At 36.7% G+C, this 25521-nt stretch overlaps 5 protein-coding genes across 10 annotated transcripts; 2 read left to right on the top strand and 3 right to left on the bottom strand.

Moving 5' to 3' along the window:
• Nucleotides 1-510: 510 nt before the first annotated feature.
• On the bottom strand, nucleotides 511-3708 carry LOC112175573 (transcription factor MYB30). The gene is made up of 3 exons (XM_024313258.2): nucleotides 3232-3708; nucleotides 2848-2977; nucleotides 511-1911 (listed from the first exon to the last, which is right to left on the bottom strand). Exons 1-3 carry the CDS (start codon nucleotides 3362-3364, stop codon nucleotides 789-791), a joined length of 1386 nt encoding a protein of 461 aa, XP_024169026.1. The 5' UTR covers nucleotides 3365-3708; the 3' UTR covers nucleotides 511-788.
• A 5585-nt stretch (nucleotides 3709-9293) lies between these two features.
• On the top strand, nucleotides 9294-11283 carry LOC112175716 (ADP-ribosylation factor-like protein 2). Its single transcript, XM_024313436.2, has 5 exons — nucleotides 9294-9608; nucleotides 9689-9799; nucleotides 9907-10069; nucleotides 10301-10381; nucleotides 10733-11283. The coding sequence occupies exons 1-5, from the start codon at nucleotides 9544-9546 to the stop codon at nucleotides 10868-10870; spliced, it is 558 nt and encodes a 185-aa protein (XP_024169204.1). The 5' UTR covers nucleotides 9294-9543; the 3' UTR covers nucleotides 10871-11283.
• Nucleotides 11284-13040: 1757 nt separating this feature from the next.
• LOC112179666 (60S ribosomal protein L6, mitochondrial) lies at nucleotides 13041-14422 on the bottom strand. Its single transcript, XM_024318120.2, has 2 exons — nucleotides 13891-14422; nucleotides 13041-13785 (listed from the first exon to the last, which is right to left on the bottom strand). Exon 2 carries the CDS (start codon nucleotides 13735-13737, stop codon nucleotides 13429-13431), a length of 309 nt encoding a protein of 102 aa, XP_024173888.1. The 5' UTR covers nucleotides 13738-13785; nucleotides 13891-14422; the 3' UTR covers nucleotides 13041-13428.
• On the top strand, nucleotides 14398-17303 carry LOC112179665 (dnaJ protein ERDJ3B). The gene is made up of 9 exons (XM_024318119.1): nucleotides 14398-14623; nucleotides 14720-14855; nucleotides 15117-15231; nucleotides 15647-15763; nucleotides 16023-16109; nucleotides 16368-16427; nucleotides 16517-16594; nucleotides 16715-16786; nucleotides 16890-17303. Exons 1-9 carry the CDS (start codon nucleotides 14398-14400, stop codon nucleotides 17046-17048), a joined length of 1050 nt encoding a protein of 349 aa, XP_024173887.1. The 3' UTR covers nucleotides 17049-17303.
• Nucleotides 17304-17508: 205 nt separating this feature from the next.
• LOC112175765 (transcription initiation factor TFIID subunit 13) lies at nucleotides 17509-20936 on the bottom strand. 6 transcript variants are annotated; one of them, XM_040510919.1, is made up of 7 exons: nucleotides 20765-20936; nucleotides 20341-20408; nucleotides 18818-18938; nucleotides 18656-18693; nucleotides 18496-18555; nucleotides 18314-18388; nucleotides 17509-17809 (listed from the first exon to the last, which is right to left on the bottom strand). In XM_040510919.1, exons 3-7 carry the CDS (start codon nucleotides 18924-18926, stop codon nucleotides 17666-17668), a joined length of 426 nt encoding a protein of 141 aa, XP_040366853.1. In that variant the 5' UTR covers nucleotides 18927-18938; nucleotides 20341-20408; nucleotides 20765-20936; the 3' UTR covers nucleotides 17509-17665. The 6 variants fall into 6 exon arrangements, with proteins under 6 accessions (XP_040366853.1, XP_040366852.1, XP_024169274.1 ...); XM_040510918.1 differs by having other exon boundaries at nucleotides 20341-20403; XM_024313506.2 differs by lacking the exon at nucleotides 20341-20408 and adding an exon at nucleotides 19161-19374.
• Between the last annotated feature and the right edge of the window lie 4585 nt (nucleotides 20937-25521).

The raw sequence follows: 25521 nt of genomic DNA, 5'->3' as shown, positions 1-25521 counted from the left end.
TAAAGACAATCTCAATATTTATGTATATAATATGACTGTATGGTGTATGCAATATAGGATTGTAATAATTCACGTTTTTTTTTCTTTCTAACATCGTAATCAGCAATCACAATTACAATCTTCATACTTTTGCATTTGATATGACTTTTTTGTTTTGATATTGTACCAATAACAAAATAATGTTGGTACTAGAGATTACAAATTTGATTTCTTTCATTCTGCCATTTATGAGATTTTTTTTTTTTGAAAGGTTTATGAGAAGGTTTTATATCTTCACAAATGTGATCAAAATATCTTTTGTGTGTGGTAATTTCCTTTTTATAGCTTACGTTTCTCTCTTCTAGAAAACAAAAAGATGTGGACTTTTTTTCAATCCATTAAAGCTGAAAGGTACACATAGCATGCATATAAATTAAACATTCATGACTGGTGATGTCCTTACACAGTTGGGCCCCGGAAGGGAAAAGCTAGCCGTCCCTTAGTTTACATAAAGCTAGAGCTAATACAGAATAATACTGAAAGTTTGAAGCAGCAAAACTAATCAATTGATTTATGGTACAACTTTTTATGAGCCTAGTTTACGAACTGTCTTGCTTGATCTTTCTGATGATTTCCGCAACCTCAAGAAAGAAAAAAGAAAACTAGCTAGCTAGCTACCTTATAAGCTTATGCTGTTTTATATGATAACTAGGAAGCAAGAACTTATTAAAAAAACTAGGAAGCAAGAAAACTAAAGAAACAAAGATCGATGGATCCAAAGGGTAGGTAGAAAATTAACTGAACGTAACTCATGATAGAAGCCAAGCAAGAATAGCATTATGCTTGTCAGCTGGGACATGTTCATCGTCGACCGTGGCGTCTGATCTCGATTTATTGTTCTGGTCATCATGATGATCCTCTGCAGCCTGATGCTCCCATAACCAAGAGAGTATATTCTCATCGTCTTTCTGATCAATATTCCATAAGTAGTCGTGCATATGGATATCACTCTCCCAATTCCATCTCATTTCATCATCCAATGTTCCATTCATTCCATCAAGCTGCTGCTTCTGCTGATTAAAATTACAAGTAGCAGCTGCTGAGCCTGCTGAGTAATTAGAGCATGAATTATACCAGTCCTCCCCATCAAATGCAGCTGCTTCTGTTTCTCCATAATAACTTGATTTTGAATTTGAGTGTGATGATGAACTCAAATTAGTAGCACTAATCTGATCGAGCTGATGCTCCTCCTCAGGACTTGCCGCTGCAGTACAAGTAGTCATCACTTTATTTGGACCACATAAAAGTTTGCCGGTATCCTCATCCCTAATGACGCCCATGATATCATCATCATCGCTTTGTCTTTCACCACTTAAAGTCAGAGCCCCAGCTGGATCCAATATTGTTTCGTTGACGGCGTCCATCATCAAGTCATTGAAAGCGACCTCCCCACCGCCATCAATTTTGCCTTCTGAGCAATCAGATGGTCCTCCTCCGCCTAAATTTTGTGTTTCTTTTTGTCCAATGCCAGCTGCAACTGCTGCTGCTGAAGGAGGTGGAGGGGGACACATATTAATTGATGACGAGCTTGTCACCGTTGCCGATCCATCATCTTTATGAGTACAATCTAAATGGTGGTTGATGGCAGTAGAAGCGTACGAAATTTTGTTCTTCTTCATGGCCCAGCGACTGGTTCTACCCCCTCTTCCTCTTCGTTTGGATGTTGGAGACCCTAATTTCATCGCCATATTCATTTGAACATCTGCTGCGGTGCTGCTGCCACTACTGCTACTAGCTGCCGCTGCTGTAGCCATATGCATCATATTAAGAGGTCTCCTGAAAGTGTCGATTTTTCGACTCAAGTGCGAGTTCCAGTAGTTCTTTATCTCATTGTCTGTTCTTCCTGGTAATTGACTAGCTATCAAAGACCACCTGCAAGTACGTAATTGACAGTAAAAGGTTAATGATGCATATAATTACATAAGCTATACACTAATAGTCTGATCGACGCAAAAAGTATTTCTGGTGAACTAGGGGGCGAACTAGGATGTTACTCGCATGTATGTACGTTTAGTCTTAACGTCTTTGTCATAGCAATAACTAATCAGTAGGAGTACGACAAAGCAAGGATGATTCAGTAGGTAAGGTAAGTAAAAGAATCCATCATACATAGCTTTTCACCGAATAGATGACCGACCTTAAATTGATTGAAGTAGGTCCATTCCCAAGAATATGTAACAACTAACAAACAAAAGCAAATTACAAATATTGCCGATATTGACATAAAAACGTACAGACCCGCACCATCTTCTATAATAATTGATTATTAGTGCTGTTTCTGGTATACTAGATGACGAGACAAATTATAGTACTGTGATGTTTATCATACACTCATTTTATATATATTTAAATAAAAATTATAATTATTTGAATTAAAATTACAATATTGAGAACAAAGTTACCATATTTATTTACACTATTTACATATAATTAAACAAAAATTATAACATTGACAACATATTTGTTCAAGAACTTATAACAAGGTCGTAGGTGGTATAATTACCATTATTAGAACTAAGATTACACAAAATATGACTCAACATTACTACTTTGACAACAAATTTATTGTCATATTTATAAATGTATGTATGAGATACGAGTATGTATCATAAATTTTTTTCTAAATTACTATTGATGGACAAATATTGATGCATATAAATAAAAAATCTTGCAAGCAAGGCAAGGGAAAGGTTAAAAACACAGCAGGCCCGGCTAAGAAGGTAATAGCGAGCCAGTGAGAACAGTATGTACGTGCTAGCAGCTAGTAGTACAAGAAATGCACACACCCACACATGTATATGAACATACCTATTTCCCAGAGAAGCATGCAATTTGATGATAATATCTTCCTCTTGAGGAGTAATATTTCCCCTCTTTAAGTCAGTTCTCAGATAGTTTATCCATCTCAGTCTGCAACTCTTCCCACACCGCAGTAACCCTTCAGTATATATACAACACATTCACGTTATTAGCTGTTAATTAACAGGAGATATTTATATGATGATCAGGTAGCTGCTGCTGAAAAACTACCTCGATCTATAGTAATTTTAAAAATTATTAATATTTAAGCCAATGTAAGCGAGCCTTAATTTAAACTGAACAGCTGATTGATCAGACATTTAACACTAAATAATGAGCTTAGTTACAAATATATACTGTGAGTATATATATGTAGGTGATTAAGGTACCTACCTGCATTCTTGGGCAATGATCTCCAGGAGCCTTCCCCATTAGCATGGATGTAGTTGATTAAGGTTTGATCCTCCTCTGCCGTCCATCTCCCCTTCTTCAGCCCAACTTTCTCGCAGCACGGAGCCCTCCCCATTTCTGTCTCTACGGATCACTACTGTTATATATTACAGCAGATCAAACTAGTCACCTTCTATATAATGCAAGACTGATTATATATAGAGCCCAGCAATGCCAGTAAATGCTAAGCAAGGAATCCAGGAGAGCTAGGCCGGGAAGCAGCTGCTTGATCAAATTTTATGATATAATTTATAACATAGAAGCGCACGCTGCGGCAGCAATTAAGTTAGAAGAGCTAGGCAGGTTAGGCTAGGCTAGGCCAGCTAGCTGGTACATGACGACTGAGCTAGAGCAGCTATAGATATACTCACTAAGATGAGCAGTATGTATATGTATACTTTAGAGTGAGGACAGGCTACCTAAATAGGTGCATAAAAGTACGTGATTTACAAAGAAAGAAAGAAAGACACGATCTATCGAGAAGGACACAGATGACATAAATACGAGTGGGGCTTTTGATAGAGATAGTGTTGAGGTGTGGTGTGAGATTGTGCCACGACTTCTACGCAGTGAATACCAGAGTCGTGGCCTCTCCGTTGTCGAGAGGCTCGTGATGGGGCTTTGCATCTCCCACGTTGACCCATGATCCATCCATAAATCTACGTAATGCGCCTCCCTTCCTTCTCGCTCTTCTTAGCTCGATCACCACCTCCACCTCCACCTCCACCTCCACCCTCCAGGTCAATGCATTAGCTCGGTTCCCGCCAAAATCTCATTAATTAGTTCATCAATCTATTTTTGACTTTATTATCTCATCTACCGCTAGACAAGTAAGTACCCGTAAGTACCCTAGCGGCCTATACTGTAGTACTACGAACTTAATTACTTTTATGTGCTAAACAATTAATAATTAGCTAGCTAGAACACGAATTAATAAACTGTGTAGAAAGTCCTTCTTTTCAAATCTACGAGTGATCTAGCTATATCACCTATTTGTGACCGCTGATGCCCATGCAGTTGCCAAATGTAACGCAAACTCTGCGCCTTAGCTAGGAAGCTCCATTTTTTTTTCTTTGCTCAAAAAGAGGGATAAGAGAGGCAAAAAAACCTTCTTACAGTCTCATTTTATTAAAAAAAAAAAAAAATTGCATGTAATAAGAGGGGGACAAAGCTAGATCCTTCATAATAGAATACATCATACATTAAAGAAAACTATCTAATGAAAATAAAATTGAGGAAAATATAAACGGTCGCTATTGCAAGCCGAAACAATGAACAGATGAGTCAAATCCCACCAAACTATGCTTATTAACGTGGTACCATGATTTGCTAAGATGTCAGCAACTTTGTTACCTTCCTAAAGATATGTGAGGATCGTAAATGCATCTGAGAAATGCAGTGCAAACAATCCATCCACTCTATTCTAAGCTGCCATGACACTAAATTAAGAGAGCGAAGAAAATTAAGAACAACGTGTTGAGAATATATACATCCCACATGGGAAAAATGGGACCTTGCCTATGAGTTTATAAGGGTTTGGGCTACTCCATCCATTGCCAATTGGTTTTGGATGTGAACCCCAGATTACTTTATCATGGTATCAAAGCGGGTTACCCACGTGTGCATGCCTAACGGCCACCCGGGCTCCACGTCACCCAAAAGTTGTCCACGTGTATGGCTTGAAAATTCGCCACACATGCGGGGCCGTGTTGAGAATATATACATCCCACATGGGAAAAATGGGACCTTGCCTATGAGTTTATAAGGGTTTGGGCTACTCCATCCATTGCCAATTGGTTTTGGATGTGAACCCCAGATTACTTTATCACAACGGAGGATTTCATTAGATGTTTAGATTTGAAGAAAAAACACCAATTAAGAAAATTCTCTCTATAGTCACCAAAAACAGCCCCATAACCACCAAGGTTGGAGTCACTTTTTCAAGCACCATATGAATTAATCTTAACCCAACCAAAAATAGGAGTAAGCTAATTTAATTACCTCAATTATTGTAAGAGCATGAAGTGGATTACATTGAGCACCGAAACGAAGGTCATGTACAAGCTTCCTAATACGACATATGGATTTTTCTTTCATACAAATCTGTGTTTTAATATGTTTGAATTTATAATTAGGTCATCGGAAATAATCCGAAAAATCGATAAAATATCACTTCATTCAATGGTTTAAACTTTACATGAACAAAAGCGGGAGAAACTGCATGCATGTCTCGTGTGAACGTACTATGAATACAATCCGGCCATGCTCTTCATATTTTTTTTTTTTTTTTTGAGGAAAAATGATATGGAAAGTAACAGTGGTGCATTCGATCTCCAAGTCATTAGTAACAGAGATTGATCTAGAAAACTTTGATCAGCAAACTTAAATTTAGATTAAAGGTACAAAAGGAAAAATTGCTTTAAGTCTGAATTCTCGATCAAATTGATATATATATATATACACACACACACATATATATAGACAAAGGTTTTTCAATTTTTCCGAGCAGTGATTGAGGAAGACTCTACTGTCTAGCCTCTAGAAACTAAATAGAGTCTCTAGCTACGTACAATACTCCAATAGATGCATATTTGTTGGATACCATGATTTTTGACCAGTTTCATTGCGCATTTACAAAAGTACAACACAGTTAGGCCTAGTCCTAATAATTCCTAAGATTATAAAGTAAGCTGCCCAGCTAGCTGCTAATCTGTACGTACGTAGTATGTATGCATTCACACACATGTACTTAGCAAGTAACGAACTTAGTTAACTATGTAGGATTTGGGGTTTTAGCGGTTCGAGATTTGACAGCGACGCAACACATTTTCTAACGGCCGGCCTTTGTTAATTTTCTTATATAAAACAAAAAGGTGAACATGCTTAAGAATAATTAAAGTAATTAGTTCGATCTAACAATGGACTTGTAGTTAATTAATTAGTTGGTTTGTTGCTTTCATCCGACCCTGCAGGCTCAGCAACTCAGCATGCATGCAACAACACATACGTGTTGTCAATATCCATCGCCAATGACATGACCGAGCGTACGCGCATCTTAGATTCTTAGATTCTTAGATTGTCATGTAAGCAGAAACAAGAGGACCCGATGCAGCTCAATAATTAATACTAGGATGTCGTGTTTCTTTCTAGTTCATAATAAAATTGAATAAGAGAAATTATGAACTAATCGAATCTAATATCCTCATTTACTATAATCTGTCACATATGCTCTAACAAATATCGCAAAATCTTCAGTTGGGAGATTAAGGAATCGACATGTGTATACGCAGCTCCTTATCAGTAGGCTATAAACGAGTGGAGCTAATCTTTTTTCTTTTTTTGGATAAAAACGAGTCGAGCTAAACTAGGTATCAGGTGTCTGGAGTTGGCTTGACTTTTGTCGAGATAATGAGTGGCACGTGTTTGAGCTCGGTTTGCAAACTTTTATCAAAACTTGAGCTTGGTTTGTCTTCTTGACGAGTTTAAGCTTAACCTTGGTTGGATTTACTTATAACCACCTGCAATCTTATTATCTTAGAGTTTCCGACGTTTCTTTGTAATTTCTAGGTTTTTAAACTTTGCCTAAGTTCTAATATTTTTATTTATCGTATCTATATCTATACTATTATTAAGATAAAAGAGTTTGTTAGCTAAAATAAAAAAAAATTAACAGAAATGACCTTAGAAGATTAATAAACTTTGATAATTAATTAAATCACAAGGACTATTATGACATTTATAAAATATATTTTTATTCACAAAAAAAAAAAAACCACAACCCACTTTTCCCTCCCATTATCTTTTTTCTACAATGACCGTTTTCTTTTTTTTTTTACAAAAAAAAAATAATAATAATAATAATATACTTGTACATGCAGAGCATGTGTGGAGAATGACTAGTTATTATTAAGAGAAGAGAGCTTGCTCTCCAAAATTGAATTTTTTTACCGATTTAACCTTTATAAATTACAAAAACTATGAAATATAATTAATCAATAAGGATAATATGGTAAATTGCAAAATAAAAAACAAAAGAATAAAAAAAAATGTTGTAATTATACGAGAAGTTTTTTCACTATCTTTAACTTCTCTCCACACACATAGTGGGTGGGCCCTACTAGTCTGTCTTAATAATTCATGCAACAACTTTTGTTTTACAAGATTTCTACTCGAATAAATTTTACAATACCTTACTCATTAATTTTGCAGCAGTAAAATAAATAAATATTTGATTAATGATAATTATAAAAAGAGAAGATTAAGCCCAGTATAGGCCTCATCATTTAGCCCTTTGGCCCTAAGCCCGCCCGGCCCTTAGGGCCGAAGCCCTATCCGGCCCTTGCATTAGGGTGGGTCGGCCCTACCCTACGGCCCGGCCCGTTTGAGCCCTTTAAGCCCGCCCAATTAAGCCCTAATAATTTTCTATTTTTTCTATTTTTTAAATATGTTTCTTTTTAGTCTATAACATACAACTTATCTATTTTTTGTAATTGATTTCCTAAGCTTTATTTTCTTTAATTTTTGTTTCTTTTGTTAAACAACAATTAATTTTGGGAGATTTAGAGAGATAGTTGATTGAATATAACCATCTTAACCAATATTTATAAATGTTATAACTTATAAGTTAATTCCAATATATATATTTATATTAAATATGATCAACAAAAAATAATGAATCTTGTACTACCTATATAATCATTGAGCCACATTTTGAGATAAAAAATAAAAGTAATATATTTCTTTTTGTTAAACAAATTTCGGCCCTATTTGGCCCTATTCGGAAGGCCGGCCCGACCCGGCCCTTTCTGCCCTAGTGGCTCGGGCCTTTAGGGCGGGTAAGGGTTAGCATATTTAAGCCCCGGTCCTACCCTACCCGGCCCTAAATTTTGTTGACTTTGACTAGGCCCGGCCCGGCCCGACCCTAAGCCCTAAAATTTAGGGTAGGGCCGGCCCTAGCCCGGCCCATGTTGACCCCTAGCCCAGTACCATTTGGTCTAATGACATACTCTCTCCTTCGTAAGTGAGAGGTTGTGAGTTCTACTCACGAAATACTAGTTATAGCATTTGAATTGTTTATCTGATAAAAAAAAATTTAAAAAGAGAAGATTAAGATTTGGCTATTTCATAAAAGCTTGAGCAAACAAGCCAATTTTCGACGAGCTTAGCCGAACTCGAGCTTAATTCGAGCTATCTCGTGAATTAATACGAGAAATAACTCATAAGCTTTATAAACCGAATATATTAGAGCCTAAATTTGGTTTGTTTCATTTAATAGTTCAAACTTGCTAAAAACAACTCAAACTCAATATGAACTCAAGTTGTCGTGTCAATTTAGAGTCCTAATACTTTTTAGATGAATTTTTCAGTATGGAATCAACTGTTGTTGAGTACTTTATTTATATTGAATGGTTAATTAGGAGGATTTAGTTTTCGAAGAACGCCAGGAGATTGTGTTATGCTACATAAGTTGAAATTAGACAATATATTCTCTTGCTTTAGCTACATGCGTATTTGTTTCATTTAATATTTCAATAAGGGTTGGTGCTGGTGCGGTTGCCCTTAAGTCTTGATTGATAAAACTGTTGAATACAATGGAGAGAACATAATATCTAAACTCCAATTTACAATAAACCTCAAGATGATATCCCAAATAAATTCATCTCAAAAAAAAAAAAAAAATATCCCGAATAATAATATAAGTCTCTGCATGAATTCAAATATGCACAAACAGACAAACTACCAAAAAGTGTCATGTCTGAGGTTAAGAAAAGAAGATTTGTGAATATTAGATTGGTAGGAGACATAAATCCCTTTCGAGACGGCGAGACCCCAACCAATTTTATTGGGTAAGCTGTAAGCAGTGGCGGGCTTACAGCGGGCCAACTGTCTGTTTGGATGTTCTGGCCCAAAACCCGAAATATCTGCAGGAACAGTCAGTAAAAACCGAGTTACCGAATCACATGGCGTGCACGTGAGATGATATTGAGTTCGAAGAGAAGCTTGAGTTTGTATGAAGCGATCGGTCGTATCGGGGAGAGCTCAGGTTGTTGAAATCGGAACCATATTCGTTCAAGCATCGGGGAGTCGGGGACAGCTCAGGGTTTTTTTGTTCCCTTAGAACTTTTGTTTTCAAAAAGTCAAAACAAACGTTAACGCCAAGGAGTGACTAAGGCCAACATCTGCGCCCTACTGAAACGAAAGGCTGACAGTGTAGAGTCGGAATTGGCATATATCCAGAAGCTCGATCGATCTGAAATGGGTCTTCTCAGCATTATTCGAAAAATTAAAAGGAAGGAGAAAGAAATACGTATACTCATGGTGTAAGTGTTACCTTACCTTGTTTATAGAGAATTCAAATGGCTGGGCTGCCAGATTTATTTGATTTTTGTTGATGATGCAGCGGGCTTGACAATTCGGGAAAAACTACGATTGTGCTGAGGATTAATGGGGAGGACACCAGCGTCGTCAGTCCCACCCTGGGCTTCAACATCAAGACCCTCACTTACCAGAAGTAACCTTTCCTCCTTCTTCTTCTTCTTCTTTCTATCTGTTGTTCAAATGCAGTATTCCGTTACCATGGTATGGTCGATTGAAATGCTTTTTGTTTGATTTTGACAGGTATACACTTAACATATGGGATGTGGGGGGTCAAAAAACAATACGATCTTATTGGAGAAACTATTTTGAACAAACTGATGGTCTCGTATGGGTAGTTGACAGTTCTGATCTTAGAAGATTAGATGACTGCAAAATGGAGCTTGATAATCTTTTGAAGGAAGAGGTAAATGCAATCTGGTTTTTCGCTCACTACTTAACTAAACACCATAATGTTTCTCAGCTGCTTTACCTAGTCTCACATTTCGATCCTTTTTTTCTTTCTTATCCTTCTACTAATGTTTCTTATGAGTTCATCAATGCCTCATATTTGTGCATGTTGTGAAGGGGTCTCTATGAAATTGTTTATTCATCGTGAATTGTTCTACGATGCTGACTTGTTTTGCTCATATGACAGAGGCTATCAGGATCGTCCTTACTGATACTAGCAAATAAGCAGGACATAAAAGGTGCCCTTACTCCACAAGAAATTGCCAAGGTAAGGCTCTAGGCCAGCTTGTATTGATTGGTGAATGTAGTTGTTTGTTAGAATGTTTCTCGGCTTTTGTATGCCTTGATTATCAGTCACCCAGAAACAGCTTCATTCTTTTCTGCCTCTGTTCTTTAGATTGTTGTATTCACTGTTAATGAAAATAACATGCAATAGGGTCACTCATCATTTCTATGGAGTTTATATGCAGCACTATTGTTTGAAACCTTTCGAGATTATTTTCCATCTGAAACCAATTTATATGCATCTGGTTGAAACCAATTTATACGCAGATATCAATGTGAATGTTTATTCTTCCAATCATGAGTATCTAATATAGTTTATATTTTACTTGTCTAGGTTTTGAACTTGGAGGCTATGGATAAAACTCGACACTGGAATATTGTTGGCTGCAGTGCATACACGGGTGAGGGGCTGCTTAAGGGATTTGATTGGTTGGTCCAAGACATTGCCTCTCGGATCTATGTGCTTGACTAATGCCTGTTTTCAGTAATTCTACATTTGTTAGTGTGTTGAGTGACTTGAGTCATTTTCTCAGTGAACACTAGACAATCATCCAAGTATATATGCAGTAAACTGGAGTTTCCAGTTTGTGTTGAAGTAATTGGGTGTTTATGTATGTGTGTCTGTCTTTACACATAATGAGTCATCGTTTCAGGAATGGCTCAAATGTGAGACTCGTATCATTTTGAAGTTCAAAATCTGAAAACTAATCAACATGTATTGTTTTCTCAGAGTTCTACCTCATTTGCATAGCATTAGATGGGCTGGGGTAACATTGTGTTAAATAAAATTGTGTGTGCTATTTTTGGCAACTGGAGAACTTGTCCTAAATGAACACTATGCAGTCTTGAAAATAGAAAAGTTTCGGTTTGAACCTTCTACTGTAAGGATGCTTGAAATCATGGTAACAACTTCCAGCATAGCACTCCACAAAACTTGAGGCTCGTTTATTTCTGTGCTTATGGATTGGGTCTTATGTTGTTTTAGTAGTTTTATTGGATTTATTTGCCAAGAATATTGATTTTATGGCTTAGAAGGCTATTATTGTGTGCTGGAAGGTTTTATAATTTGCTCTATCTGTTTCAATTCAGTCGGAAACTCCTCAAAATTTATGCTACTGAATTTTCTTACCCCTCAAAATACAGAAGAAAACCTGGGACTGATGTATTATGATGTGTAGAACAAAATTTAGATTCAAGTGGGATCTTCCGTGCCATTTGTTTCAGCCAAAATGGAAACATTTCTGGATTCTCTTAATTGGCAATGGAACCCTCAACATAAACTTCCTGCTGCCTTAATTTTGATCTCATATAAATGTTTGTGGTTTTCTATATCTTAATGCTTTCAGTGCGGTTCTAATATGCATTTGAAGTAGGCACCAATCTTTGTATGGTTTGCTAATGATTCCACATTCATAGACACACAGACTCACCCCTACTGGCATGGATGAATGTGCAGGTAAATTGAATAAGTTTTTATTCGTATGTACAGGTCAATGAATTCATCTTTATTATTGCTGGTAATCTGCAAAGGGTTGAAGAAATAAATGATATCCATTCTTTATTAAGCTTTCGAACATCTTTGGAAAGGATAGAGCTTATGGAAAAGCAGCCGGAGGTCCGTACTGATATGGCGGTTGAGCAAAGAGATAATCAAAGTTACTGGAGTATAAGACTTTAGAATCATGCAACCCCCATGTCAATAGGCAAAAACAACGATCTGAGAGTAGTCGCAAAAAGAGGAAAAAAGGAATGAAGATAAGAAGGTTCTTGCATTGGAAAACTATATGCAGAATTCAAAAAAGAAAAAAAAATGCAATCGGTAACTGATGTCATAGTGAAAGGTAATGACAATGGATCTCGTATTGCTAAAGAACCTAAGAAAATGAAACTTTCTGTTCTGGACCACTGAGGCCTTGGGGCATCTTTCGCTAAGAAAATGAGTAGTTTGTTATGACAGTTCTCTCATTTTCATCTTGTGTTTAATCGATTTGTAGATGTCTAAAATCCATTCAGTCTCATTTTGATTGTGGTAGCTTATTGATGAATGGACTTGTGGCTGATCTTTCTTATTTTGTGAACCTTCTTTTTCTGATAAGCTCATATTGCGAACTTTGATGTTGGATGATTATTACCGGATCCTTGATGCTCAATTACTTTGCAAACAATCTCCTTGGCTTGTTAATCTAAAGTGGAGAAATAGTGCCAATTTTTTGTTTTGTTTTGAACTGGTGTAGTATTGGGCAAAAAAGAAGCTGGTGAAGTATCAAACATGCCATGGAGAACTGATGGGATTAGAACACTCATTGTTTGAAGTGGCAGGCATGCCCAAAAGAAAGATATTTTCTTCTTCTTTCCTCTATCAAAATGGATCTGTCAGCAAAACTAGATCGCTTCAGTAACTTGATAAGTTCAACTGTTCAACTTATACATGTCATTTGTATCCGACACAACTTGTGATTTTGTGAACTGCAGCATTACAAGCACCAAGGATTGAAGAGACACATCACACCAGCAAAGGAAGAAAAAATTGGGCATCCACTAAGCAGTAAGCACAATCACAAGTGTTAAATTTTTCAGGCCTCGATCTCTAATTTGAACATCCTTTCAACTATAGTGTCAGAATTAGAATTGCATTAAACCTGTGACACATGTAATGGAATGGATTCATAGATTGTGGCTGAGATGGTAAGGGATATAATACAGAACAATCTCGTTATTATTGACTTTGGCCTATTCAATGGCAACATGATAAAGTTCAAGACTCAAGACAAGCAAAAACTTTCTCAATGCTTGTTTTTTCGATTACATAAACAAACACAAGAAGCTAAATCCCCTAGAACAACCTCCTCCCAGGTCATCCATATGAAACGCAGCTGAAGCAGAAGGGGGAGAGTGATGCTTGCTCGATGTTTATTTAGTAGCAAGCAAGTAAGAAAGAAAAAAACCAACCAAATCCCAAGCACCGGAGGAATGTCTGATTGAACTCAGAAGCAGAGATAGTTGGGATTGGGTTTGAGATAGACTGAATGATCACTTGGACTTCTTTCCTTGTTTCTTCTTGATGACTTCATCAATGTACATAATGCCCTTGCCTTTGTAAACTTCAGGTGGCTTACAGCTGCGAACGGCGGCAGCAAACTGGTGCACCCTGTTCTTATCAATTCCGGTGCAGCAAACCACATTGTTCTTGAAGCAGAATACACGAACCGCAGGAGGGACTGTGAGTTCAACCTCATGACTGTAGCCTAATTTCAGATACAGCAGCCTCCCCTGAGCTTCTGCTCTTGCTTTGTACCCCACTCCCACGATCTTTAGAAACCGAAAAAATTGAGCTTCCATCTATTGACCACGACAGCAATTCACTCACGAACCTTTCTTGTATTTGATCTGTATAGTTTTCAGAAAGTAGGAAATTTACGCAAATTCGAGGAATGAACTAACAAACACTATGATCCTAACAATTGGTTTATCGGAGATTCTAGACATACATACCTGCCGTTGTTGTCGTTCCCGGCGTCGGGTGGCTAGGGTTCAGTACTTTTTAAAAAGAGTGTCAAGATTCACAGGCCTGCGTGATATTGAGTTTATGGGCTAGTGGGGCTTAGCCCACAGTCGGTCAACCCGGCCCAATATTGACCTGCAGTCAAGTCTCCGGTTGGAGGTAAACGCATAAAGGAAAAGCGAGAAAGACGTGGCAGAGAACCATTGGAGGGAACAGCCACAGGCTTACGGTGATTGGCCAATTTGGAGGAAAACACGTTTCGAAGTGCAGATGGGGGAATTCCCTTCCCCTTGACAAAGTGAGAGAGTCAGTCCTGAATTCCATAACGAACTCAACTCCTCCTCCACGCCCAGTTGAGCCAGCCAGAGAGAGAGAGTTTCCAACCAAAGTGTTAAATTGGAGCGAGGATCCAAGTTGGAGTTTTGAGTGGGGGAGATCGAAGGAAGCTTGATTTGCATTTGGATTTGGATTTGGATCAATCAAATCCTGGTCCTGCAATGGCGAAGCAAATACGGAAGGCGTTGCTGCTGCTTCTGTTGTGCGCTCTGTGCCACGCTCTCACGGCCATTGCAGGGAAGAGCTATTACGAGATACTGCAGGTGCCCAAGGGAGCCTCCGACGAGCAGATCAAGAGGGCCTACAGAAAGCTCGCCCTGAAGTACCATCCCGATAAGAACCAGGGCAATGAGGAGGCCAATCAACGATTCGCAGACATTAACAATGGTATATGCTCATCTGCCTTCATCGAATATATTGTGTTACCATGTTGATTCTGTATCATTATTAATTCATCGTCTTCTTTCCTCTTCTCATTCATAGCCTACGAGGTGCTTTCCGACAGCGAGAAGAGGAGCATTTACGATAGGTATGGAGAAGACGGTCTCAAACAGCACGCCGCCGGTGGAGGAAGAGGTGGTGGAGGCATGGGAATGAACATCAATGACATCTTCGCCGAGTATGTTTCCTCTTCTCTAATGCAATTTAATAACCACTTTTTTTGCTTACTATTACTTTGCTTTTCTGTTCTGTTTATTAATTGCTCATATGTAAGGGTTAGCAGCAACCGGAACTGAAAATAGTACATTTTTATATTGTTTATTGACTATTTGTGTCTTTAATTAAACACTTCAAAAAGTGAGGTTGCTGCTCGCTGTAATCTAGCTTACAAATTATGTGGTTTTGAGGGCGATATCTAAAACTTCAAGGTTTATTCTAGTTTCTTTGGTGGTGGACGCTCTGCTGAAGAGGAAGATAAAATCGTCAAGGGCGATGATGTAGTCGTTGAATTGGATGCATCATTGGAAGACCTCTATATGGGAGGTTCATTGCAGGTAACTGTCTTCTCTGGCTATGTACCGTATGGCTTTCTGAATTCCATACTAAGCATTGTAATACAATTTGACATGAAATCATTCACCTGCAATTTGGAAATATGTTTACTTGCTACATTTGAAGTGTCCAAATCATGGCCCATAAGCTAATTCTAGCTAAAAAAGAGCCAAGCTTGTAAGCCTGTGTAAAAGCCTTGTCTGAACACGTCATGCTTGGAATTACTGAAGCTGTACACAGTATTGGTTGCTTCTTTCAACATGGAATCTGTGTGTGTGTGTGTGTGTGTGTGTAGGGTGGGGGATCTGGTTACTGTTTATCTCTGTCGTCTATTCTTATAACATAAAAGGAGAAACTAAGTTTGCTGATGGTCTGATCTTTTAATTTATGCATGACTTCTTATGTGGGCTTTGTCAGGTTTGGAGGGAGAAGAGCGTTATAAAGCCAGCACCAGGAAAGAGACGTTGTAACTGTAGAAACGAAGTCTATCACAGGCAAATCGGTCCGGGAATGTTCCAACAGATGACAGAACAGGTATATGCTCAAACAAACATTTCTTCCTTCACTATATGATTTTTAAAATTAAAATAAAAAAACATAAAAATAAAAATTTTGGAGAGAATGACCATATATTTAGCTGAATAAAGAAGTCGTTCTTCCATTCTTGGTAAAGAGTTTTCACAAGCATGCCCCCTCTTCTGCATGGAACAGTTTGTTTATTTTGTCTGTGACTTACTTTTACCGATTATGCTACTATATTAAACTTAATGAATACTCTATTATGCTCTTTCAGGTCTGCGAACAATGTAACAATGTTAAATATGAAAGGGAGGGATATTTCATCACTGTTGATATTGAGAAAGGGATGCAAGATGGACAAGTAAGCTTTCATTCTTCATATTTTCTTCCAAGATTTGGAACTTGGTTATATCAGTTAACAACGAATACTTCTTCCTTGTGCATTTACAGTGAAAATCAAATCCTATGTTTCCATTTATTCAGTTCGGTTTCATGTACATGTTGGTGATTTGATTCTGCTGATGCTTAATTTAAGACTTAAAAGTATCATTCCATAATTACTGAAATATATGCTTCTTTTTTTTAGGTAGTAACTTTATTTGCTTAATCTTTGTTGCAGGAGGTGGTCTTCTATGAGGATGGTGAACCCATAATTGATGGAGAACCTGGAGATTTAAAAGTCAGTGCTTTGACTTTACCACCTTGGTTTAGTAAGTTGTGATATCCATGAACCACATTTTGACAATAAGTACTACATTGTTTGTACAGTTTCGTATCCGCACGGCACCTCATGACCAGTTCAGAAGGGAAGGCAATGACTTGCATACAACCATCACTATCACACTGGTATGACATAGATGCCACTAAATTTTGGTTGTTAAGTTAATGTTCTCATTTCTGTTTTGTTATTGTTATCGTCAATCAAATAAGTTCCATTAACACAAGGACCTTGATCTTTGTATATAGGTTCAAGCTCTGGTTGGCTTTGAGAAGACCATTAAACACCTTGATGATCATTTGGTGGACATCAGCTCAAAGGTTTTATACTTGCTATATGTTCAATATATCATGGCAATTTTTTTTTTTTTTTGGTTATATACAACGGAAGGCTATAATTAACATTACATTCGTAACAACGCAGAAAATTACAAAGCCCAAGGAAGTCAGAAAATTCAAAGGGGAAGGGATGCCTTTGCACTTCCACTCAAAGAAAGGAGACTTATACGTCACATTTGAGGTTCTATTCCCCACTTCACTAACGGAAGAGCAGAAGAGAAAGATCAAAGCTGTTCTTGGTTAGATAAGGGATACATTTTTGTTGGTTCAAATTTGTAACATGATGAGGCCAGTACAGAAAAGTTCAAAAGAAATTAAGAAGCCCTCAGCAGCTTCTTTTTTTTAGATAGCAAGTAGTACATTTTATAAAGATCTTTTTGTTGTAGTCCTAGTATTCTATGATGTATGCCTTTGGTGATTAAACCCATCTTTCGTATACTTACTCTTTGTTTCTTATTGAGAATCCTAAAGAAGTGAAATTATTTGATCCACCAACAAATCCGTCTTCTCTGTTTGGCACTTATAATAACATAATGATTTATATGTTCAGTGTTCGCATGCATTTTTGTGTCTCCTCATAAAAGAGGCCAACACTCTTGAAGCATCATCATATTCAGTCTAATTCAATAGGGGGAACTTTGGCCATTTTCCTTGGGACGTTAAAATGCCCGACATATAAAGTAAAGGACCAAGTTTCAGCAACATAGTGCGGTAGGGATCAAACCAACTGTGTGTAAGTATGGAATTAATTTTAGGCATCATAGTCAGATTTGTTTAACCAAACATACGATGTACAGCAAAATCATAGGCGTAAAGAAGATACTAATCTGTAGGAAAGTTAAACAGATGCCCCAAAAAATATTATTCTGTTGATCCCAGTTTATCATCATCCGCCTCAAAAGCTTTCCGCAGGTTCTCTTCATCTGTCTCAAAAGCCTTCCTTGCTTGCTTTAGCTCTTCATTCATAGACAGCAATTCTTTACAGCGGTTAAGTTTTGGAGAATCCTGAAGAAGTAGTTGTGTTAGTCTTTTTCTTCTATCTGGGAAGAAGATAACTAGCAAGATTGATACCAGACTTAAAACAGGTAACATGTTATAGAAGTGTAACTGCTTAAGAGTATCCTAAACCAAATACTATGTTTAGGTCAATGATCATTAACATAGGAGAGAATTCAAGCACTTGTATCAAGAGATCAGGAAGAAACTGGCTCTAAACTCTAAAGTCTTCGGACAATCCAACATTTGATATTAGAGACATACTATTAGCCTGTACTATTTTAACCATTACATTTAGGGGATAATAAATCCCTTATTTACATCTTAGACATTCAGAGCATGGTATATTCCAATTAGAGTACTTTTTTCTTATAAGGAGTTCCAAGCCGACGATTGTATATATCCTACTGAACTAGTTGACATAAAAAAAAAATCATTTCTAAATCCAGATTGTAAAATACAAGTTGGATAAAAACTTCTCATGATTTAGGATATATACAGCACTGAAGATACCTTGCGGATTAGGTAGAGAAAATCCTCCACTGATAGCTTTCCCCTATTTGATCCAGTATCTTGGGCTTTATGTAACTGCAGAAAGTTTCATAGTTGGGTTTAAAACAACAAAACCGACCTTACCATATTTAGCCTAATATAGTAATAATGTAATATATATCAACTAGCTCAAGTATAGTTACCAGATCTGTAATATATTCAACCACAATGTCCTCCATGAGAGCCACACTCTCTGGAAGAGGCTGCCAGCAACAGAGAAGTACTCGATCAGTTTATTAAAAAAGTAAAATGGCAAGCTGAGAACAGACTAAAATTTCTGTGTTTTACATAAAAGCTACATACATTGGGATCATCTCCAAAACCATACATCATGTGCTGCACTGTAAGATGCACAAAAGATTTAACCAAAATCCATAAGAAAATTACAGGCAAATATGTAATTCAACCGAATGAAAAAGGCTGAAATGGTTGTAACATGAGGGCAGCATAAAGGGGAAAACTAACATTCTTTTTGGAAGACTCCACGCTTGCGCTTAAATGAAGTTTCTGCCGTCTGTGAGGGTCCAGCTTTCGCTTTTGAGGATGAACCTTCCCCTGCAGAAGACTTGCTCATCTTCTTTCACCTCTGAACAATAATAGAATATGTGCCTCACATTATCTAATTATTCAATAACAACCAAAGTTTCTTTTATTTTTTGGGAAGAGTTCAATTAAATTATCAAAGAAAATACAAATTAAAGGCAGAAAATGAGTAGACATATTCAACCTCAAGAGAAACACAGATTGCTCCTTACCGAGAGCTGAAGTAGTGAGCTATATTCATAAAAAGGAGATTGGGAGCGCTTACAGGCTTAATTAGGGTTTGGTTTGACAGATGCAATGCAGGAGAATAAGGAGACTTGCATCGACGATGACGACAGCAAGCAAGCAGCGACGATGAAAGGAAAGTTTTGATGTGCGATTTGATTTCAAATACACTGATTTTTATACCCATTTTATGCGATGCCGTCTTTGCTCTTCTCTGCTTTTATGCTATTCATCACCCTCTTCGCTACACGAGCCTATAAAATGATACATTTCATCCAATTTTTAAATCCCATTCCTTTCCTATAGTCCAGAACCTTTACCCTTGGGCGGCTTATATATACACAAATATTTTTTTTTTGGGAGAGGTTTTAGTGAGGACAAGATCTCTATTAAAAAAAAAAGGTAATAGAGAAAGTGCAGGTTTTACCTATGACTTTTGGGAGTTAGGCTACTGAATTAATTACAGCAGCCAGGGTGCTAATGGTTTATGGCAAACAGTTCCTAGAGAAAGAAAAAAAAACATATTCTGGAAGAATATTATATGTCTTTCCTTTAATTTTTCCTATTTCTTTCTTCTTTTTTCTTTTCTGCCTCATCAACCAATTGAAAGAAGACATCTCTCTGTTTCATTATATATGTAAACTTTGCACTTGTTTATTAGGGGTGGTTGATTTTTGCGTCAATTTCAACCCAGCACATAGAAATTAATAGAGGTCTCTGAAAAACATAAGATACTTTTGGGTCACTTCTCACTTTCAAGTCCCCAGTAATCATCAGAAAACTTATCCAGTATTAGAAAAGACCAGTACACAAACCAAATAATCTATCCATGACCCCTGTTATCAATGGAAATTATCCAAAGAAACAAAAGGGCACCTTACATACTACACCATTACACAAATTAAAGATCTGTTGCAGAAGAAATGTATGGGAATTGAAACCTACAATGTACATTTGACAGAATATATTGGATCTTACAGAAACAGTACCAAAAACTTGAAAAAAAAAAAAAGAGAGAAAATCTAGGATGGCAAATGATACTAACCAACCTATGTAGCTTCTGTAGAGGTATGTCAAATGATAAGTACACCACCGATCAGAAGCAACCTAGCTCTCTACCCCCAACATTTAACAAAACCAGACAGAAGAATAAGAAACACAATGCCTATCATGCACCAATTACCCAGTTGTAAAACGCAAACAAAAACACAGCTCCATACCTCTATCAATTTGTTTTAATACTGTGTTCTTCCTCTTTCAATTCCCAGAAGCTCCAAAATTATCTACCCTTTGTGCACAGATCAAGTAAACAACCGAATTATCTACCTATTCCATTTAGTTTGTCAAATTTTGTAATTATAAAGACAACAGACTTAATTTAGCTATCTAGAAAACCCAAACGACCCAGACCATCCTAGATTTACAATTGACAATATAAATCTCTTCATGACAAAACAGAAAGCAGAGAGAAAATGCAATTCTATATAATCATGACTAAATCCATATATGTATACACACATCAATTCAACATTGAATTTCAAAAACCACCACCAAACTACTTCAGAAACCATCAGATTTTTATAGGCCAGTTGGGAAATTAAAGATTCAATTTTGTATCAATACCAGGAAATTGAAATAGCTTACCTGAGTATTGGAAGTATTTACCAACAATCAATTACTTGATTTCTTCACGGCTTCTTCCTCCCTTGAAGAGACCAAACAGTCAGAGATTGGAGAGGTCGAAGGAAAACTGGCCTTCAATCGATTGTCGATTCTGCACCAAAGCAGGAAAGCAAAACAAAACAGATGAACCCGAACTACGAGAAACTTGCACACTGCCAAATTATAAGCATCCAGGGGCAAAACAGTCAAAGCCCAGCCCAAGGGCCAAAATGGTCAAACCACTTGGGGTGTTACTACTCATCCCCCGCCAGGGATTTAGAATAGAGAATTTTAAAATGAAGATTTTCAAATCAACGTCTCAACGGTTAAATAAATTGTCTCATTTTAAGTTGAAATATTTATTATACAACTCACATGTCATCCAACCGTTGATTTAAAAGTACTCATGAAAATAAGGTCCTCATTAGAGCCTCACAATTTCTTTTGATCTGGTTATCTGTTGATATTTGACAATTACGAAGCCCTCAGCAGCTTCTTCTTTTTAGATAGCTAGTAGTACATTTTATAAAGATTTTTTTGTTGTAGTCCTAGTATTCTATGATGCATGCCTCTAGTGATTAAACCCTTCTTTCATATACTTGCTCTTTGTTTCTTATTGAGAATTCACTTCTTTAGGAATTATTTGATCCATCTACTAAATCAGTCTTCATGATGTGTTTGGCATATATAAGAACATAATGAGTCTGATTCAAACAATAAATCCTTATTAGCAAAAGTCCTAGTTGATTGGTAGATCCTCATTCTTTTCCTTTCACCGAGACAATTTCCAATCTAGGTTTGCCAAACATAACTAGAAAATGCAAAGCACAACTTTCACAATACTGGCTTATCAAAACTAAAAAACAGAATATCAAACAGCTTAGCTCTCACATTCCAAATATAGAAAAGAAATCATATGTAAAGGTTCACTTGACATTTACCCATTTCAGAAACTGAATCACCACTAAGTAAGAAAAGAAACCTATGCCACTACTTACAAAGTTCATCAGTACATGACACGCTAGGATTGAGTGCACAAAATTAACAATGTTGACAATAGTTAGTATATAATATGTAGGGATCGTTCTATCCGGGGAATGAGGGTGCTTTTGTCAATTAAACGTTAGAGAAAGAATTATTATTAGGGTTAATTCCTGTTTACCCAGAAATCACATGTATTGTGCCCACTTGCACCAACAAGTTTGTATTGTGCCCATTTACACAAATCTTAGGGGAAAAGACCTATAGGGGTAGTATTTTCTTAAACTAGTGCCTAATATGTCTTATGCTGACTTTTAGGTCTAAACTTTGCTTTTCCTTAGAAAAAGTGTTCATACTTTTGAGAAAAACAAAACTAGCCTTCAACATGCCCAATTTTCACCTAATGGCTCCCTGCCTAATGGTTACTTTAACAGGGGGAATCACTGCTGCTTGCTTTGATCTTAAGCTGAGTCCATTTTTTCTTAGGAAAAAGAAAGTCTAAACCTAAAAATAGTACAAGAATAAGGCAGAAACTTTTATAAACATTTTAAAATATCAAATTAAAATTTAAAACATAATTGACAAGGTGGATGAGCAATCTGAAAGTATTTATTCAAACATAATTTACATACTAAAATTCAGAGCCTCATTCTCAGGTAAACAGCTTTTTAGCTATCCATAAGAATGATTACATATACTTACTTGTAATGAAAGCACACTACTTCACACTAGACAGGAAGGAAAGAGCACACTGCTACTTATGGCTTTCTTACTTCTTGAGAGAATATGGTTCTTCTCAATTTTCTAATCTAGAACTAATATGAAATTTTTTTGATCATGTCTTCTTTTTCGAATGCCTTACACTGAAACCTAAAGCTCCTTTTATAGGGAACGGAACTCAAACTGAAATTCAAAACATAAAATTGAACAGAATAACTCTGTGATTTCCTGCTTTCTTCAGTGCTCCTGCTGGTGGAGGTCGGACGGGGAAAAGCAGATTTCTTTAGGTGAAATGTTTTTCACCTGTCTTTTTGAAAAGCAAAAGTAACTTTTGGGAAAAGTCCAAAAGTACTTTCGATGCTTTCTACACCTGCTGCTTCACATGTTCTCATATGTTTCTGAGTTATGGCCAAGCACAAACGAGTTGTTATCTGCCTAGGCCATGCAAGTAGTTGTTGCATTATCTTCGACATTTGTATCAACATACATCTTGTAGTGGTTGTCTGTTTCAAGCTTTTCAACCCACTGTAAGCATGTCAGTGTTGAATCTATCTCCTTTTTTGTGAGAGATAAGAAAAGGTCATTACTGACGACTTCAAGATGATCGTAAGCAGTGATAATTGTCTTTTCTCTTGCTGCCAGGAAGGTATTCTTTGTATCTTCAGAGATGGTTTTCTTGATATATTCCAGAGACATGGCCTTCATCCATGGAATGCTTGAATTAGGCTAGCCATTGTATCCAACACAGGCGGGCTGAAGATATCTCATTTGAATAATTCTCACATAATGATATGGAGAAATGTATTCGACTTCACCATTTGTCTTCTTTATCCATTATGGTGGAGTAGATCTGAACTTCAGTCTCAGCATACAGTCATTTTTTCTGACATTTTTGACTGTGTTGACAATGATAGGGGGTAGTCCCTTGAGATCATCATTTGTTTTAGTCAATAGATTATGGACAAAACTATTTTCAACAAGCCAGAGCTTGTGTTCTTGAGGATGTTCACTCTGAACATTGACTAGATATCTTCCAACATAAGGTCCTACAAAAATGAAGAGAGTTGGAGGAATACGTGCCTCAGAATTATGACTTCCTATCATATTATGGAACTCGAACTAGTCTGATTCTATTAATGCTATGATAGGAACTCTAGCACTTTCTGGATCTTCAAGGAAATGAATTTTTTTTATTTCTATTAGCACTTTGCTATGTATGAATTTATTCAAACTGTGGCCTGCCATTTTCATGGAGCTCTTCTGCTAAAGCAAACAGAGCTGGGAACATTATACCATTGTTTCTTTCTTGAAAGGCAAATAAGATGTTATCTAAGATTGCCTTCTGGTGGTAAGCAAGTCTCCTGCCAGTTTTGAACACAGGAGTATCAAACATTTGAAGTTCATAGTTGAAGACATTTATTACTCCAGTTGGAGTAGGTTTGCTTTTTGGCAAAGCAACAGCCGTCAACGATCTTGATAAGTCTTTACCGTCTTGATGAGTCTTTTTTTAAATCCATTAGCTTTCTTTGGTTTTACTGTAGGCATTTTCTTGTCCTTCAGTATATTTTTCATAGAATCTAGGGTTTTTTGCTGTTGGATACCAACCGCATAGTGCTCCTTTTCCAAAATTTCTCTCATTTGTACGATTTATCTTAATGTGGAAAATATATATGCTAAATGTAGAATATTACCTCTTTAGATGGATCAAAACCTTCTTATGAATACCCATCTGAAATATCTATTTGACTGTACAATGAAGTTGAACAACATGACAATTCTATAATGAAGGTGTAAAAACAAGAAGAAAGTGATGAGAATAAAGGAGAAGAAAAGAGACAAGCTATAGGGTGTACAAAAATGATGGTAAGGTATGATCATTTTAATTAAGTTATAATTTTTTTAATGACTATGCATCAATTAAGGGTTTTGTTGTGCTGATGACATATTATAATTGGTATGCTTTTTATGAATACCAAATTAATTGAAAAACAACATTAACTCTCAATTAATTGACTCATGTTCAAGTAAATCCCTATTTGTGTGTCTGGCCCAAACTCTAGGTTACTTGACCCAGTGGTAATAGGGTTTTAATTAGAGAGAATCTCGGAGAATATCTTAGAGATATTCATTCATTGTATGATTACATTTCCTTGTACAATTCATATTCTATGCATTGTAATCCTCTATATAAAGAGGCTCCTATTATCAATGAGAACACACAGCAATTCTCTCTCAAATATCGTTTCCCTAAAACAACTCATAAATTATTGATTGTTTTGAGTAATATTGTTATGGATAAATTCGGTATGTAGAAAAGTAGAAGTTGACTCATCATGCTAATATAGAAAAGTAAGCTGATGTGAATGCCTAGTCACTGGACCGCCATTAACAAAAAATTTCGTTCGTATTACATTCAAAATAGATCATGGTTTTTGGACTTAAAAACTAATTAACTCTTTCGATTATTTTCAATGTGTTTCTAAAACTCAATCAAAACATATATAGATGTTGTATAAATATAACTAATTTATATTATTCACTTGAAAGTGACTATGGTCTTTCTATTATTAATTTCTCGGAGGTAAGTCGGGTTTTTGATGATTGTAAGGAGTACTTAATTACTGTGGAAATTCGACATATTTACCGTGAAGCAAATGGTGTTGCACACCTTGTTAGTTTATCTTTTATTGATGATGTTTGGTTAGATGAGACTCATGCTATTATTCAGGATGTACTCTACGAGAATTACTTGTAATAGTTCTACTGTAGCTCAAAGTTAAGGTTTTATGCCCCCCCCCCCCCGGGATGCAAAATTTTAATATTAATATAATAAATGAAACCGGGCGTCCTCCCAGCTAGGCTGGGTTCCTAACCCCTTTCAGAAAAAATAAAATAAAATAAAAATATGGATGTACTCTACGAGAATTATTTGTAATAGTTCTACTGTAGCTCAGAGTTTAGGCTTTATGTCCCCCCCCCCCCCCCCGATGCAAAATTTTAATATTAATATAATAAATGAAACCGGGCGCGGGGCTTCA

Source organism: Rosa chinensis, chromosome 7 (genome assembly GCF_002994745.2).
Source record: "Rosa chinensis cultivar Old Blush chromosome 7, RchiOBHm-V2, whole genome shotgun sequence".
In the NCBI taxonomy this organism is placed as follows: domain Eukaryota; kingdom Viridiplantae; phylum Streptophyta; class Magnoliopsida; order Rosales; family Rosaceae; genus Rosa; species Rosa chinensis.
This window is presented reverse-complemented; position numbering and strand designations above follow the sequence as displayed.